Here is a 16,495-nt window from a genome sequence, read left to right as displayed (position 1 = left end):
TTTTCATTGTAACTTATATAGATACTATTTGAAGTGAATAATAATGTCCATTGTGGATACAGAAATAAAATTAGAAACTTTGCAAAATCCTTCTTCTTAGATTTGGGAAGACTTTACACAAAAAGAAATGTATTTGCCTTGGTAGAGTATGAGTCATAATTAACCAATTTAAATCAAATGATAAAATTGATTTGAAAATCTGAAATATTTTAATGTTATGTTTTTATATTTAGGAGTCACAATACTGACCCCCAAAAAATACAATTCACTCAAAACTGTCATGAACCTTATTATATATTATAGCCAAATGTTGTTTCATCTATTAATCTCTCTGCGAGTATCTACCTTTGATTCTGCATCCTGAACAATACAGTGTTCATTGGAAATATATCTTAGAGTTCACAACTTTCCTGAGAGCACCTTTGACATCCTTGTTTCTCAGGCTGTAGATCAAAGGGTTCAGCATGGGAATTACTACAGTGTAGAACACTGTGGCCACTTTGTCAGCATCTCCACTGTTGTCTGAATTAGAAGAACAGTAAATGGAAAGGATCGTCCCATGGAAGACAATGATGACTGTGAGGTGGGAGGCACAGGTGGAAAATGCTTTGCGCCTCCCCTCTACAGAGCGCATTCTTAGGATGGTAATGAGGATAAACAAGTAGGAAGTGAAGATAACCACAATACTAAAGCTCTCATTGAAGGTGGCTACAACAAACAGCAGCACTTTATTAACAGTGACATCAGAGCAAGCAAGGCTCAAGAGAGGAGGCAGATCACAGAAGAAGTGATTGATCACATTTGACTTAAATGATGGGATCTCAAGGGCTAAGCACAAATGAATCAGAGAACACATTGATGCACACAGGTAGCATCCAGACACCAGTATCATACAGAGATCTGAGGACATGATAGCCGTATATAGTAGTGGGTTACAGATGGCTACAAAACGGTCGTAGGCCATCACAGCCAGTAGGAAGACTTCAGTGACCACACATGTGCAAAACAGGTAGAATTGGACCATACATGCCAGGAATGATATGGCTTTGTCCTTATTGAAGATGTTAGTTAGCATTTTAGGCACAATGACGGAGGAGTAGCAGAAATCCACAAAGGACAGATGGCTGAGAAAAAAGTACATGGGGGTGTGAAGTTGAGAGCTGATCTGAATCAGTGCAGTCATTCCCAGGTTGGCTAGGGCAGTGACCCCATAAATGAGAAGAAAAAGCAAGGAGAGAAAACCACTCAGCTCAGGGACATCTGAAAATCCCAGGAGGATGAACTGTGCCACAGTGCTGCAGTTTTCCTCATCCATCTGCTGCCTTTAAGTGTTGCTTGGGAAGAGAACTACATTATTCTTTATTTTATGATTGAAAATTTAGTTTAAACTCTTCTCAGATGGTAGGGTATAGTATACATCTGTAAATATAAAGAACATCTTCATGTGAAATTTCACATTAACTAAAACTTTGAAAACAGAAGTGGTTTAACCCACAATTGAACTCAGAAATCATACCAGAATTAAAATCTGTGGATTGTACTTAATTGTGTCAATTGATTTTGTCAAAATTGCAAACATGGACTTAAATTACACAGAAGCAGCATATAGTATTTTCCATTTTGTTACTTCTCTGAACTCTAAAATCAGAAATCTATTTACCCTGATTTCTCATATGCTAATATTGTAAATATTAGGCCTCTGGCAAAGTTCTCAGGTGATCTTCACTGAGTCTCCGGAGAAAATTACATAACTGATGTGGTAAATTACTTGCTCCTCTAATGTTTCTAACCTGGAAACAGGATTAATTTCTATATTATCATTTACCAAGGGGAAATAATTACACTGATGTAGAGGGATTTCAATCCAGCCACATATCTATTCTGGCAAGACATCATATCCAGAGACCTTCTAGATGTGTATGATTAAGGTTGAATGCAGACTGCCCACACCTTTTACCCCTCAGTCTGGAATAAAAATATTCCTTTAGAACACATATTTAATCTCAAACAATTTAGGGAAATTTAATTTGTAGAATGAAGTAACCTTCTTTGAAAGTGATGTCTAATTCAGGTGCAGAAAAAATTGAAGAATCAGAGAATAATTTGATATAATGAGTGATAAATAAGATATGCCAAACTCTCAAGAGTGTAGACAAGAGAGGGAGGTTATCTAGGAGAACAGTGCATCTCAGCCATTTGAGATTAATCAGTTGAGAATTCTTTGTTTAGATCTGTACCTCATTTTTAATAGGGTTATTTGGTTCTCTAGAGTCTAACTTCTTGAATTCTTTGTATGTATTGGATATTAGCTCTCTGTCAAATGGATATAGGGCTGGTAAGTTCTTTTCCCAATTGCCGTTTTGTCTTATTGCCAGTTTCTTTTGCCTTACAGAAGATTTTCAATTTTATGAGATCCTATTTGTCTATAGTTGGTCTTAGAGTCTAAGCCACTCACATACTATATGAAGCTTAAGAAGGAAGACTAAAGTGTTGATTGTTCAGTCCTACTTAGATGGGTAACAAAATAATCACAGGGGGTAGAGGGAAAGAGGCACCTGGGAGGGAGAAAAGAGGGGAAGGGAAAAGGGGGCAGGATCAAGTGTGGGAGAAGACTCAGGAGAAGTACAGGGGGTCAGGAAATTGAATGGAGGTATGTAGCAGCAGGGGATGGAAAACTGGAAGTTGCCACTAGAAATTCTCATGTGCCAGAAAAACAAGAGGCTTCCAGAATCCAAAATGGTGATGTTAGCTGAAATATCCAACAAAAGGGAAAGAAAACCTGTAGAAACCATATCAAGAAGTTAGGGACAACCAATGTTTAAGGGATGGGGACTCCCACACATCTCAAAACTATTAACCCAGAATTGCTCCTGTCAAAAGAAAATGCAAGGACAAAGAGTGGAGTAGAGACTGAAGGAAAGGCCATCCAGAGACTGCCTCACCCAGGGATCCATCCCTTCTGCAGACACTAAACCCAGATGCTACTGTTGATGCCAAGAAACAGTTTCGGATAGGAGCCTAGTATAGCTGTCACTTGAAAGGCTCTGCCAGAACCTATCCAATATATATGTGGATGCTGACAGATAGCAATCGATCTGACCCCATTAGAAGAGATAGGGTATAGACTGAAGGAGCTGAAGGAGTTTACAACCCCATAGGAAGAACAGCAATATTTCAACCAACTAGATCCCCTAGAATTCCCAGGGACTAAACCACCAACCAGAGTAAGTATGGAAGGTCCCATTGCTCAAGCTGCATAGGTAGCTGAGAATTGCCTTATCTGACATCAGTGGTATGGAAGGCCATTGGTCTTGTTGGGGAATGCTAGGGAGGTGAGGTAGGAGTGGATGGTAGGTGGGGGAGCATCCTCATAGAAGCAGGGGAAAGGGGAAACCAGGAAGGAGGATACAATTTAAATTAATAAAATAACAACCAAATAAAGAATAAAAACAAGAGAATAATGAAGAGAGAGAGAGAGAGAGAGAGAGAGAGAGAGAGAGAGAGAGAGAGAGAAAGAGAAAGAGAAAGAGAGAGAAGACAGAGAGACAGAGACAGAGACAGAGACAGAGACAGAGACAGAGACAGAGACAGAGACAGAGACAGAGAGAGGAGAGAGAGTTTTACCAGAACAGTTTTACAAAGGCACGTGTCAGGTGAAGAGAGAAGGGGCAAGCAAGTAATAAAGAGCCATATTAGAACAGATTGCCAGGGTTAGTTTCAGTCCACACAGAAATTCAGTGAGAATCACTCAGTTTGGAGAGAAGTTTGAGCCAGAATAGCAGAGTTGAGCCAGCCATCCAGAGTTCAGAAAGAACTAGAAATGACTAGCTTATTCAGCAATAAGCCTTAGCAATGACAATTATTTCAGGAAAGTAAAAATTGTCTTACATACTGATTCAATTTATTTTGGATTTAATTTCAGACATGATTCAGAGAATAAATACTCTTAAGTATTATCTTCCAATATATATATATTGGAAGATATATATATATATGTGTGTGTGTGTGTGTGTCTCTTCAAATTTTTTGAAAAACATCTGTTTTTAAAAAAACAAATATGTTTCTTTGAATTTCTTAGAAAAATAATCAAAACTATAGAAAAATATCATTACAGAAATTGGCTACTGATAATTGTTAATATGTAAACTGAAAATTCATAAATCAAGTGGAAAATTGAGAGTGATTATAAAACTTTTGCAATAGATATGAAAATATATATCATTTAATTTTCTAAATTTGTATAATTTCATGCACAAAATACAAGAGAAATTAAATAGAAGTAAAAAACATAATGGATAAAGGGCAAATATTATATCTGTAATCAACAAACTTTACTTTTAACTTTAAACATAAATAATTTTATTAATATTATTTGAAAGAATTTTTTACATAGCCAGATTCTAAAGCAAGTTTTCAGATAATAGCTGTGATGGAAATTGAGATAATATATTTGAATCTCAAAAATGTAGAGAGCCCTTATTTGCCCACTTGTCAAAACCCTTGATAGAAGCGTTCATGAGGCATGGTGCTGGGGCACCAAACAGATATTTGTGGGGAGAAGAATGTAGAAAAGATCACAAACAAGGTTTTGTCAATTTATCTACTGATTTCAGAGACTTGAGGATGGATTCATTAATACTTATAATTCTCAACCAATGTCGTTGTTCTGATCTGAAAATGCTTATTCCTTAAAATTTCTTTCACTGAGTTCAAAAGAAAACATAATTTTGACTGTTGGAAAGTGGACTGGGGGTGGATAAAGAATGAATTGTTAATAAAAATTAAAGAGATTTTTTTAAATGAAATAAAAAATGTAAATAAAAATGCAAATAAAATGTTTAACCAGCGACAGGATCAATGATGAAAAATATCTTGCACATTGCCTCCCAAGCACTGCCTCCTTGTTAGCAAGAGGATAAAGGAGGATATACACGAGAATCCAAGAACATTTCCATTTGTTCACATTATTTCCATTTTCTAGCTGTTGCAAATAGAGTGGCAGTAATAGTTACTGAGCAATTTTCTTATCAGAAGATATACTATGCAAGCTGGCAGGGGATAGAAGCACAAACAGTCCTAGTCAGCTTTGATGACAAGAATGGCAAAGATATCTTACAGGCATAATAGTACTACTCATGTTTTTGTAGTAACCAACAGATGCATAATTCAACTAAAGACTTATCCAACAAGAGAGAAATCAGGCTTGGTACTACACACCTAGGTAACTACCTTGTCTATTGATGGGAGCTGAGCAAGAGTTGAGGAAATGGAAAATATTGAATGGAGGAAAGGGGAGGATGAGGTGATGTAATTATATTACAATTAAAGCATATTAACTTACATGTATTATATGTAATATTAAAGAAATAAAATATGTTTCTCTATGCCAGGGTGGTGAGGTGGAAGTGGGAGGATTGGTGGGGAAGCACTTTTATAGAAGCAGAGGGAGGGAGATTGGAATAGGGGTTTTGTAGAGGGGAAACAGGGAAAGGGGGTAACATTTGAAATATAAATAATAAAATAGCTAATAAAAATAAAGAAATGCATAATGTCTGTTAATATATATGCAAATAAAAATGAAAAATTAGCCGGGCGTGGTGGTGCACGCCTTTAATCCCAGCACTCGGGAGGCAGAGGCAGGCGGATTTCTGAGTTCAAGGCCAGCCTGGTCTACAAAGTGAGTGCCAGGACAGCCAGGGCTATAAAGAAAAACTCTGTCTCGAAAAACAAAAACAAAAACAAAAAAAACAAAGAAAAATTATTACTAGACATACAACGGTCTCTGCTTTGTATAACATAATCCAAGATTCACATAACCACCATGATATTTTTTTTATATTCCACAATATAGCTCTACTAAATTCAATGATTTTTTTACCACTTTTATTGACATAGTTTGTATATAAACTATGATACAATAAATAAGGGAATATTCTAAAGATGAAATTGATCAGTTTGTAAATCCAAGTGACTTTATAGTGCAAATGTTATCATGTTCGCAAAAATATCCCATAATGCTTTCTCCATCAGAATTAGCTCCATTCAATTTCATGGCATATCTTTCCATTGTCTTCTATCTATAAATCCATTTTGATATATTTTTCATTATCTGTATATTTACAGAGCATATCATAAAAATTTGTTCTTTACTATTTTTCCTATTCAAATTGCAATTTTTTTTTCAGATCTGACTTTCAGAGTTTACTCTCAGAGCAGTAATTATCCAATTTTTTTTCCTGCAGATTAAACTGATAACATTTACTGCCAGGATTGTCCACTGCTAAGGAATAAATATATTATTCTATGTGCATTCTCATGGCATGTTATATAATAATGCACACTCTAGAAGCGAGGCATAAACTCAAAAAAGCAATGGTGTTTGGTTCGGTAGTTCCCTTGACAAATTCTTCTTTATGAGTGAGAATATATTATCCCATAGAGGAAGTAATTCAAAATTTGAGCTCCAAGAATCTATTATTTCAGTGTATTCCACCAAATACAATGTAGTTAAGCATATCCAACCAACTCACCAATGAAACAAATATTGCAGACCTCTCTCTTCTCCTAAAGATATCATTGGACAAAATGCCATAGTCTTTATGTTTCACTGTGTATCCCTAAAGCTTATAATCCTGAATTTCTGAAAACAAGCAGCAGTCTCTGTAGGATATCAATATGACAGCAAGAATATACTCTCTTGAGATTCAATTATTAATAGAATGAGATATAAAATGGGAATATTCATTAGTATGATTCATTGTATCTTAATGTAACATAATTAAGTTGAAGTTTCTTGGTAAACAATGTATGCAACGACTAAGTTTTACCTCTGTGTAATATGTGAATAGATCGCATAGGATATGTTGTCTTATTTCAATAGTATACCACCGACACAGTGAAGAGTCAAGTCACCGTAGAGTTTTCCCCAAATCGGAGAGAAGTGAGAGTGAATATAGTGAGTCCTTTTTTAAAAAAATATTTTTAATATATATTTTCTTTATTTACATTTCAAATGCTATCCCCTTTCCTAGCTTCCCTCCCAAAAATCTCATATCCCCTCCACCTCCTCTTCTTATACCCTACTAATAAGCTAAAAATAGGAATTGTCATAGTGCAACTTTATCGAACTGAATGAGGTCAGCATTTATACCTATCTTAGGCTAAAAATATGTGAACTTTGTTGTAATAGCAGTTGGTTAATAAATCTGTATGGCAATGGAAAGATGATAGCTACTAAAGATTTAGCAGAGTAGACACCATGTGTATTGAGGGAGAGCATGATATTGGCATACCTCCTGACCTTTTCCCACGTTTGGTCTTTTCCTATATATACAATGTTAATTTTAAATATGTGTGCTCAAAGCAGCCTGTGTTATTTTCAGATATATCAAAGTGTTCAAAAATGTATTAGTGTAATTCGGCTCAGATAATGTTTCTAGTTCTCAATAGTCTATATATAGTTGCCTAAAATTAACACGAGGCTCTTATAATTCTGAAGAAATTATCAAAATGGCCTTTTATACATTGTATCTTGACATTTTTTTCCCTCTTGTTCCTTAAGGTCACAAGATTTTCATTATTTATATCTCCTATGTAAACCACTACAATGATCAAAACATGAGCAAAATGCCCAAAGACTAAAACCATGAGGACCCCTTGTGTATTTACAATGATCACTGACTTTTTTGTTTTTCCTCAAGACAATTCAAATTATATGTTCATTTTATATAAAATACTCATATATTATGTTTAACTTAGTTTATCAAATAAGTTTTGCTAAATTCAGGTGTAATTGGGCATAGAACATGCTCCAGTTTATTTTTAGTTGACATTAGAGACACTATTACACTATGTATGCCTCTTGAAAGACAGAGTTTCTCAACAGCAAAATGGAAGAGCATCCATATAGAGTAGTCCTGGTAGCAATGAAGTACAGCATCCTATCAGATGTCATAAAAAAAGGTTTTGGTGAATCTTAACTTGTCTTAGACCTAGAGACATGAATGGGAAATATTTCAGTACTTGTCTTATTCTTTTAAAAATGCTTGGTATTTCTTTTATAACCATTACCATTATAAGCTCACTATAAATGTACAACTTTATTATATTTTTATTATGGGTTTTCTTTTTTTGATATTATTTATTTTTTTGAAGAAATGTGGTTTTAATGAATAGTGAGAAGTAAATATATCAGACCTGTTCTACCAAACTCTTTCTGCATTACCAAATTCTTAGAAAGGTGTATTTATAAATTTGTTACAAGTAATGAACCAGTTTTGATTAATTGTTAACTATATTCCAGAGTTAATTTGTACATATATGTATATTGGAAATTTAATCTTTCCTTTTTTATAACACTTAGATTTATTTTAAAATGTACACTAAATTTCCTTTCTTCTTAGTGTCTCTTCATTGTCTGGGGCAATATTATTAGTTATGTTTATATTTTATATTTGTGTGTGTAGTGATCATACAAAGAAGTAAGTTTTGTTATATTATTTATTAATAAATGTTTTCTTCACTGATATCATTCCTTAAACTTTCTTTTGTGTACAATTATCTACACATGCTTGTTCCCTTCTCTGTAATAATCCTCCTTCCACATTTATGTAGTATGTATTCTATTACCCTAATTTGATTCTGGTCCTGCCTACTTAAGATTGATCATATATTACTCCTTTATACATTCATGAAAAAAAAACAAATACATGTTCAAATTATAAATCCTTGAATCCATGATTTATATATGAGAGAAAATATTTAATGTTTGTATTTCAGACCTATTAATATAAACATCAATTTTATTCACCTTTTTTTTGATTTTTAAAAATTAGGTATTTTCTTATTTTACATTTCCAATGCTATCCCAAAAGTCCCCCATTCCCAACCCTCCACATTCCCCTACCCACCCTCTCCCACTTCTTGGCCCTGGCATTCCCCTGTACTGAGGCATATAAACTTTGCAAGACCAAGGGGCCTCTCTTACAAATAATGGCCAACTAGGCCATCTTCTGCTACATATGCAGCTAGACACACGAGCTCCGGGGGTACTGGTTAGTTCATATTGTTGTTCTACCTATAGGGTTGCAGATCCCTTTAGCTCCTTGGGTACTTTCTCTAGCTCCTTCACTGGGGGCCCTGTGTTTCATCCAATAGCTGACTGTGAGCACTTCTGTGTTTGGCAGGCCCTGGCATAGCCTCACAAGAGACAGCTATATCAGGGTCCTTTCAGCAAAGTCTTGCTGGTGTATGCAATGGTGTCAGCATTTGGAGGCTGATTATGGGATGGATCCCGGGTGTGACAATCTGTAGATGGTCCATCCTTTCATCTCAGCTCCAAACTTTGTCTCTATAACTCCTTCCATGGGTGTTTTCTTCCCAATTCTAAGAAGGGGCAAAGTGTACACACTTTGGTCTTTGTTCTTCTTCAGTTTCATGTGTTTTGCAAATTGTATCTTGTATCTTGGATATTCTAAGTTTCTGGGCTAATATCCACTTATCAGTGAGTATATATCATGTGAGTTCTTTTGTGATTGGGTTACCTCACTCAGGACGATACCCTCCAGATCCATCCATTTGCCTAGGAATTTCATAAATTCATTCTTTTTAATAGCTGAGTAGTATTCCATTGTGTAAATATACCACATTTTCTGTATCCATTCCTCTGTTGAGGGACATCTGGGTTGTTTCCAGCTTCTGACTATTATAAATAAGGCTGCTATGAACATAGTGGAGCATGTGTCCTTCATACCAATTCTTCGGAATATATGCCCAGTTATTCACCTTCTTACAAAGAATATAATTATATTCTTTACATTGAATACAATTTTATTTTCTAAAATATATGACATATATGTACTCATCTGTCAGTTGGACTTTATGCTCATTCTTATCCTTGCTTTTAAGAGTAGTGTCAATAAACATGAATATGCAATAAACATGAATATGTCTGTTGTAGGATAGAGTTGGTTGGGTATATACCAAGATATGGAGGGAAATTGGGAGCCATAGAAGTAGTAGAAACTTTATTCAGAATGTATTATACAGGAGAAGGATCTATTTGAAATTTTAAAAAACATGAGTTGAAGTTTGTTTACTTGAATCCAAGACTTACATATGACAGAAAATATTTAATGTTTGTATTTCAACAACATTAAGAATTATTAAGTATAAGAATATTAAGAGATATTTTCTATTTTCACTATTTATTATGTTCTGTTATGATTGGATTATTGTTTGTTTACATTTTTCTTACTACTACTTTTTTAAGTTTCTGGATTATTAATTTTGTTGTTGAGAGTTGAAATAACATATTGATGCCTCATGCTTGCAGTGAATTCACTATGGAGAGAAGGCTAGCCACAAACATATTCTGATTATCCAAACATTTTCATAGCAAATAAGTACATAAAACAATTATATTTAGTAAGAACATAAAACAATAATATATTGGTAAGAAAATGACATTGTGAAACTCATCTCTTTGAATATTCATTTAATTATCAGGAATTGTAAAGGAAGAAGACACATTGTTAGACTTTTATTTAATTTTTTTTATAAAATGTGACCATCTCTACCCCCAAGCAAGTATGATAAAATACATTTGAACTGTTTTATTTCACTTTCTAAAAAAGGAAAGTAAACATGTGTTTATTCATCAGAAGGCACTAGTACCAGACAAAAAATAATAACTGCATTCAAGTCCAGCTTACCGAGTTTCTTGACATTATTTAGAGGACCATGTCTGAGGAATAAACTCGAAGCCAGCCATGTCACTGAAAAGCTTTGTTCATGAAGGCGCATCTCCAGATATATGGGATTCAGCTAGGAGATCTCCACTGTGTCTAACACAGACCTCACCTTGACTGTGAACCTGAAATTTCTATGGCTATACACACAGAAGAGGAATAAAACATAACCATTGGAAGATAGAATTTGTGATACCTGCATGGATTGAAGTGGCCATGAACTGGCCAGTCAGGAAGTCCTTTCTCCCAACCAATCATTGCTGCTTGTACAACCTTTGGGAGATGTTGTTTGCTTGCATTTTCAAATGTTTTCCTGTATTTTTATTCTCCCTTCAAAATAGTTAATATCTGTCTTTCAATTATCTGAGAATGAGAAAAATTAAAAACAAACAACAAATTAATATAGAATTATACAGGGAACTTTTGGAAAATAGGCTAGTAAGTAACAAAAATAACCCAAAATTTTTCATCATATTATTTCTTTGATGGTCAATCATCAGATTCAGCCTTATCCAGAACATGTACCTCTTTGATTTCTGGTAATATCTCTAGGATTACATAGACCATGATATAGTTTCAGAAAAAGCTATTAACAAAGAAGTCACAATATATAAAAAAGTAAGTCACACATTTGTCCTTTCTCCTATTATACTCATGAATTTGACTTAACACAGCCTATTATTAAGGTAAGGGTTCTAGTTGTAATATGCATTTATTCACAGTGTGATTCATTTTACTAAGCATTTCAACTCATGTCATCCTACTTTGAAGAGAACGCAGTAGCTTCAGCAGCATAGTGCAGTTATTATATTGCTATTAAATAATGTTAATCTTTCTTATAATCTTTCCTCATGTAGATTGCTTGTTTCTTTGCTTCCAGAACTCGTAATTCTAATGGAAATTTATAATTATGTCATAATTCTAACAGAAATTTAGTTTTCTCTAGAAAAGTCTTTCCCAACTCTATTTGTTTGTTTAATTAACATAAGCAAACAGCTTTTTCTTATGAAAATTTCCACCACACTTTATTTCCGTGACCCTCCTGTCTTCATCTTATCACCTTGTCTGTTCTAATCTATCCCCAGTGTAGTCACTCCACTTTCAAACCACAAGCGTTTTTTTTACCCTCACACATTTTCTAAAATCTTCTTTTCTTCTTTCATGATTTCTCATAAAGAATTACATGTTTTATCTTCTCTGTGATTCTACCCACTTGCAGAAGTTAGACACACATTTTTCAGGTTTTCCCTTCTGTTCTATCCTCATATCCCATTTGACCCTCTTTACATGAGTGTTGCGAAGCATGGCTGAGATACTCACAAAAGCTCAGCAGAAAGACAGAAATCCTCTTCTTTATTATTCAGAAAAAAAAAAAAAAAGCTACACCAAACATTGGCAGCAACAATGGCTGGGCTCTTCCCTTCAAAAATGTCTTGCTGATTGAATGAGAGAGAGAGAGAGAGAGAGAGAGAGAGAGAGAGAGAGAGAGAGAGAGAGGGAGAGGGAGAGGGAGAGGGAGAGGGAGAGGGAGAGGGAGAGGGAGAGGGAGAGAGGGAGAGGGAGAGGGAGAGGGAGAGGGAGAGGGAGAGGGAGAGGGAGAGGGAGAGGGAGAGGGAGAGGGAGAGGGAGAGGGAGAGGGAGAGAGAGAGAGAGAGAGAGAGAGAGAAAGAAAACACAAATCTTTCTTTTGGATCTTGAACCTTATTGTAAAAATTGTAGGATGTCTTTTGTCTGCAAGAGACACCTTATATGAATAGTTACAGCCTTGGTGATGCACAATCTTTTGGGACAATTTAGTCCCATTCTCTTGAGATCATTAAATAGGCAGTGGGAATTAATTACCTCATTCGATGTAATTTTTGTAAATCAGTGATTGTGACATTTTTTGTTTAACTTTTTAAAGAAAATGAACATTATAAAACTTTAATCTTGTGTTTTAAAAATTATATCACTCTTTTTACTGTGATTTTTAAAATTTCTCTCATTTTTACTTGAATTGAATTTCTCTTTATTATTACCTATATTTGTGTTATATTCATATGTGTTTTGCCTTCATTTTGTCTATGCATTACATGACCACAGTACCAAAGGAACCAGAAAAGGGGGTCATGTAATCTGGTGAAATAGTATCCTAAGGTTGTTAGCCACTACGTGTGTTCTAGGAAGTGCTCTTAATCACAAAGCCATCTGTGTATCTTCAGGTGTATGTCGAGTCTTAATTACAATTCCTAAAACTTTAGTTAAATAGCCACTTATCTTATATCTTTCTGTCACTGATATTGGCTTTATTGTGACAAATTCCCATCTTAGGACTATCATAGTACAGCAAACTCAATGCTTAACAAAATTGCTTTTCAGGTGCTTCAGACTCTCTTTTGTTTCATTCAATCCTTAATTGCTCATGATTAAGTTATTCATCTAGCCTATGTTTGTGTAATTTTACTTACCCAAAAACAATTTTCAGTATCAACTAAATTCTAAAAAAAACTCAACACAATTCTTCACAGGTACTGAAAGAACAATTCTTCATGTGGAAAACAAAAACAAACAAACAAACAAACAAACAAAACCCAACCAACCAACCAAACAAACAAACAAAACCAGCATGTCCTAAACTATTATAAACAATGAGCTGTTGGAGGTATCATCCATTGGGATCTAAGTGATGAAAGCCAGAAAGTCATCACATGGCAGATCTCACATGACCAGTTTATTAGGGAGGGGCCGTATACAGAGCCTGCCTCTTAGGGAAGGTAGAGCAAAAAAGACAGTCCAGAGAGGAGGCACTGGCTTTTGATAAGGGCATATAGAGCTTGTGTATAAAGAGAGTATGTGACTTTGTCTGTGGAAAGGTGCTAGAGCTCGGCAGTTAGAAATCATGTTCCCTGCTGTCCCTAGGTTCCTGGGGCAGGCAAAGGAGATGTCTGGTTGCTAAAATCATTATCCCTAATTTCCAATTAACTATAAAGTGTTGAAGTCTGGCCACCAACCCTATCAAGCATATCTGAAATCATTTTGTTCCATGCTTGCCATCTATTTCATATTGTTGCTATAATATCCCTGCCAGTCATTCTCTCTCTCTCTCTCTCTCTCTCTCTCTCTCTCTCTCTCTCTCTCTCTCTCTCTCTCTCTCTCACACACACACACACACACACACACACACACTAACTTGACTCAGAGCAATGTCAGTCTGATCACATATCCTGTTATTTTATGTATGAGGGTTGTTAAGATTAAGAAATTCCAGAATGCTTATATATGACTCATCAAATTAAAGGTAAATATGAATTGTTATGTCTAAAATGTCATGAATCAGTGCCAACCAATCACTGGTAGCATTTCCTGCACCTGTATCTGAGCTCATTGTGGTTTTTGAGAACTTAGCGTTTATAAGCTGACAGAGAAAGATGTTCTGTGCCATACACTCAGCCACCAAATATTGAGCAACAGTACTGGTCTATCAGTCAGAGGCTTTGTGTTCAAAAACCATTTCTGTCTGAGATCTATGTTTGTCTGGTTTGTTGGTGACTCTTGGACTGCACATAGAGCAATAGTAATAAAGCTGCATAATATTGACATAGAAACAGACACATCAATTAGTGGATTCTAACTGAAATCCCAGACATAAATTCAAACATATATGAACATGTGATTTTTTATGATGAAACAAGAAATACATAATTGTTAAAAGACAGCATCTATAACAAAAGATTCTGCTTCAATTTTGTATGTACAACAAGAAGACTCCAAACACATGCTATAACCTAGCACCAAATTCAAATCTAAGAGCATCAAAGATATCAACTCAAAACCAGATACACTGAACATGATAGAATAAAAACTAGAGACTAACTTTGAACAATTTTGACACAGAAAACAGCTTTCTCAACAGAACACCTATATCCCAGGCAATGACATCAAAGATTAATGCATGAGAACTTCATGAGACTTCATGAAACTGAGAAGGGTCTAATAGAGACTGTCAATCTCAGAGAGCTGGAGCCAACAGAATGGGAAAAAGATTTTACCAACTCCATTTTCCACAAAGGACTAATATACAAAGAACTCAAGAACTAGACAGCAAAATAACCAAAATAACTAAATTTCAAATGAGATACAGATCTAAGCAGAGTATTCTCAAAAAGAGCAGTCTCTTATGGCTAAGAAATACTTCAATATTCAACACCTGTAACTATCAGAGAAATGAAAATCAAAACTACTTTGAGATTCTATCTTACTTGGCTAAAATCAATAGCACACATATTAGGTCATGATGATGAATATGTGAAGCAAGGAGAAAACTCATCTATTGTTGGTGGTAGTGCAAACATTATATCCATAATGAAAATCAGTGTTCTAGTTGCTCAGGAAGATAAAAATCCATCTAACTCAAGATAGAGCTATACCACCTATAGTATACACTACCTACTAAAAGTACTTGTGATCAAACCTGTTCATTGCTGCTCTATTTGTTAGATCTTGAAGCCAGAAACAGCCTAGGTATTCATAAACAGAAGAATGGACAAAGAAAAGGTGATACATTTACACAATGAAGTAGTATTACTAAGCTGTTTAAAACATGGCATCACGAAATTTGTAGGGAAATGGCAGTAGAAAAAAATCATTCTGAGATAGGTAACCACATATTGAGAATACATCTGAATATGAATCTTTTTAAGTAAAGTATTAGCTATTAACTAAATAAATTAAACAACCAGGCATGATGAAACACACATTTGACCTAGTACTTGGGAGGCTGATGCAGGTGGAAATATGTGATTTAAAGGTGAGGTCAGCATAGTCTTTTAATGAGCTCCAAGCCAAACACATCTACATAATGAGACACAGCCTCAAAACAACAACACCAATAAACACATGAAAAAAAACAAAACAAAACAAAACAAAGAAAGTGGTGATTCAGATAGCAATGGTGTAAATTTTTATTTTTATTTTTGTAAAACAAAGATTTTTTTATTTTAACTTAATGAGATCATTACGTGTAAGCAAAATCATGTAATAAACCTGCAGGAGAGATCATAACATTCACAGAAAATTAGTGAAAGAAGTGTGACATTTAGTGTTTGGAACTCTGAATGATTAGGTAGTGACATATTGGTCCCATTCAATCATTCTCAGATTATAGCTGATCCTTAGACATGGTCGATGCTTGTATTCTTGAACATTCCTTAGCTTCTGAGGAACAGAACTGATACTCACGGAATAATCATTCCTACTCTTTATTTTGTTTTATTTTTATTTTGTGTTATTAATGATTGTTGGGATAGCCTTGTTCCTCACCTGGAAACCACATCTTAAAGTGAAAAGTAGTCCTTTTACCCCTTTGTCGATGAAAATTTTTCTGGAACTGAGATAATTTTATCTATTATAGCACTTGATGAGGCAAAGTACAGGGAACTGACAAACTTATTCATAGATATAAAAATATACATTGAGTAACTTTTTGACAACATTTATAGGGAGCTAATACACTTTAAAATAAACTTTCATCTATATTCAGAGAGCACAACAATATGATGATGAATATGGAGCATGAAATCTTTAAGAAGACATTATAAATTCCAGTTTAGTATAAATATTGAAAATTTATTAATTTATTATGCTATAATTCTTACTCTTTAAGAATGATCTAGATTATAAATCACTTTTCTATTTAATTTTACATTTATTTATGTGTTTATTCGATTTTTATTCTACATGGGCTACAGAAACCAAAATTTCTACAAATA

The 16,495-nt window shown here is 34.7% G+C and overlaps 1 protein-coding gene across 2 annotated transcripts; it reads right to left on the bottom strand.

The window, feature by feature from the left end:
* Positions 1–376: 376 nt before the first annotated feature.
* Positions 377–9,678, bottom strand: LOC110290223 (olfactory receptor 5L1-like). 2 transcript variants are annotated; one of them, XM_085830068.1, is made up of 2 exons: positions 9,643–9,678; positions 377–1,282 (listed from the first exon to the last, which is right to left on the bottom strand). In XM_085830068.1, exons 1-2 carry the CDS (start codon positions 9,676–9,678, stop codon positions 377–379), a joined length of 942 nt encoding a protein of 313 aa, XP_085686194.1. The 2 variants fall into 2 exon arrangements, with proteins under 2 accessions (XP_085686194.1, XP_021012375.1); XM_021156716.2 differs by lacking the exon at positions 9,643–9,678 and having other exon boundaries at positions 377–1,315.
* Positions 9,679–16,495: the final 6,817 nt, after the last annotated feature.

This window comes from Mus caroli, unplaced genomic scaffold (assembly GCF_978045245.1).
Source record: "Mus caroli unplaced genomic scaffold, Mus_caroli_1 scaffold_2, whole genome shotgun sequence".
Taxonomy (NCBI): Eukaryota; Metazoa; Chordata; class Mammalia; order Rodentia; family Muridae; genus Mus; species Mus caroli.
The sequence above is the reverse complement of the archived record's forward strand: the minus strand, read 5'-3'. Positions and strand labels throughout refer to the sequence as shown.

Bases quoted from the DNA above. Each gene is read 5' to 3' on its own strand.
- LOC110290223 (XM_085830068.1), bottom strand. From the start codon at position 9,678: ATGTCCCTCAACAGAGGAATGGATACAGAAAATGTG. The intron at 1,283-9,642 runs GTATATTTACAC...ACTGTGGCACAG, and splicing joins GAATGGATACAGAAAATGTG to TTCATCCTCCTGGGATTTTC.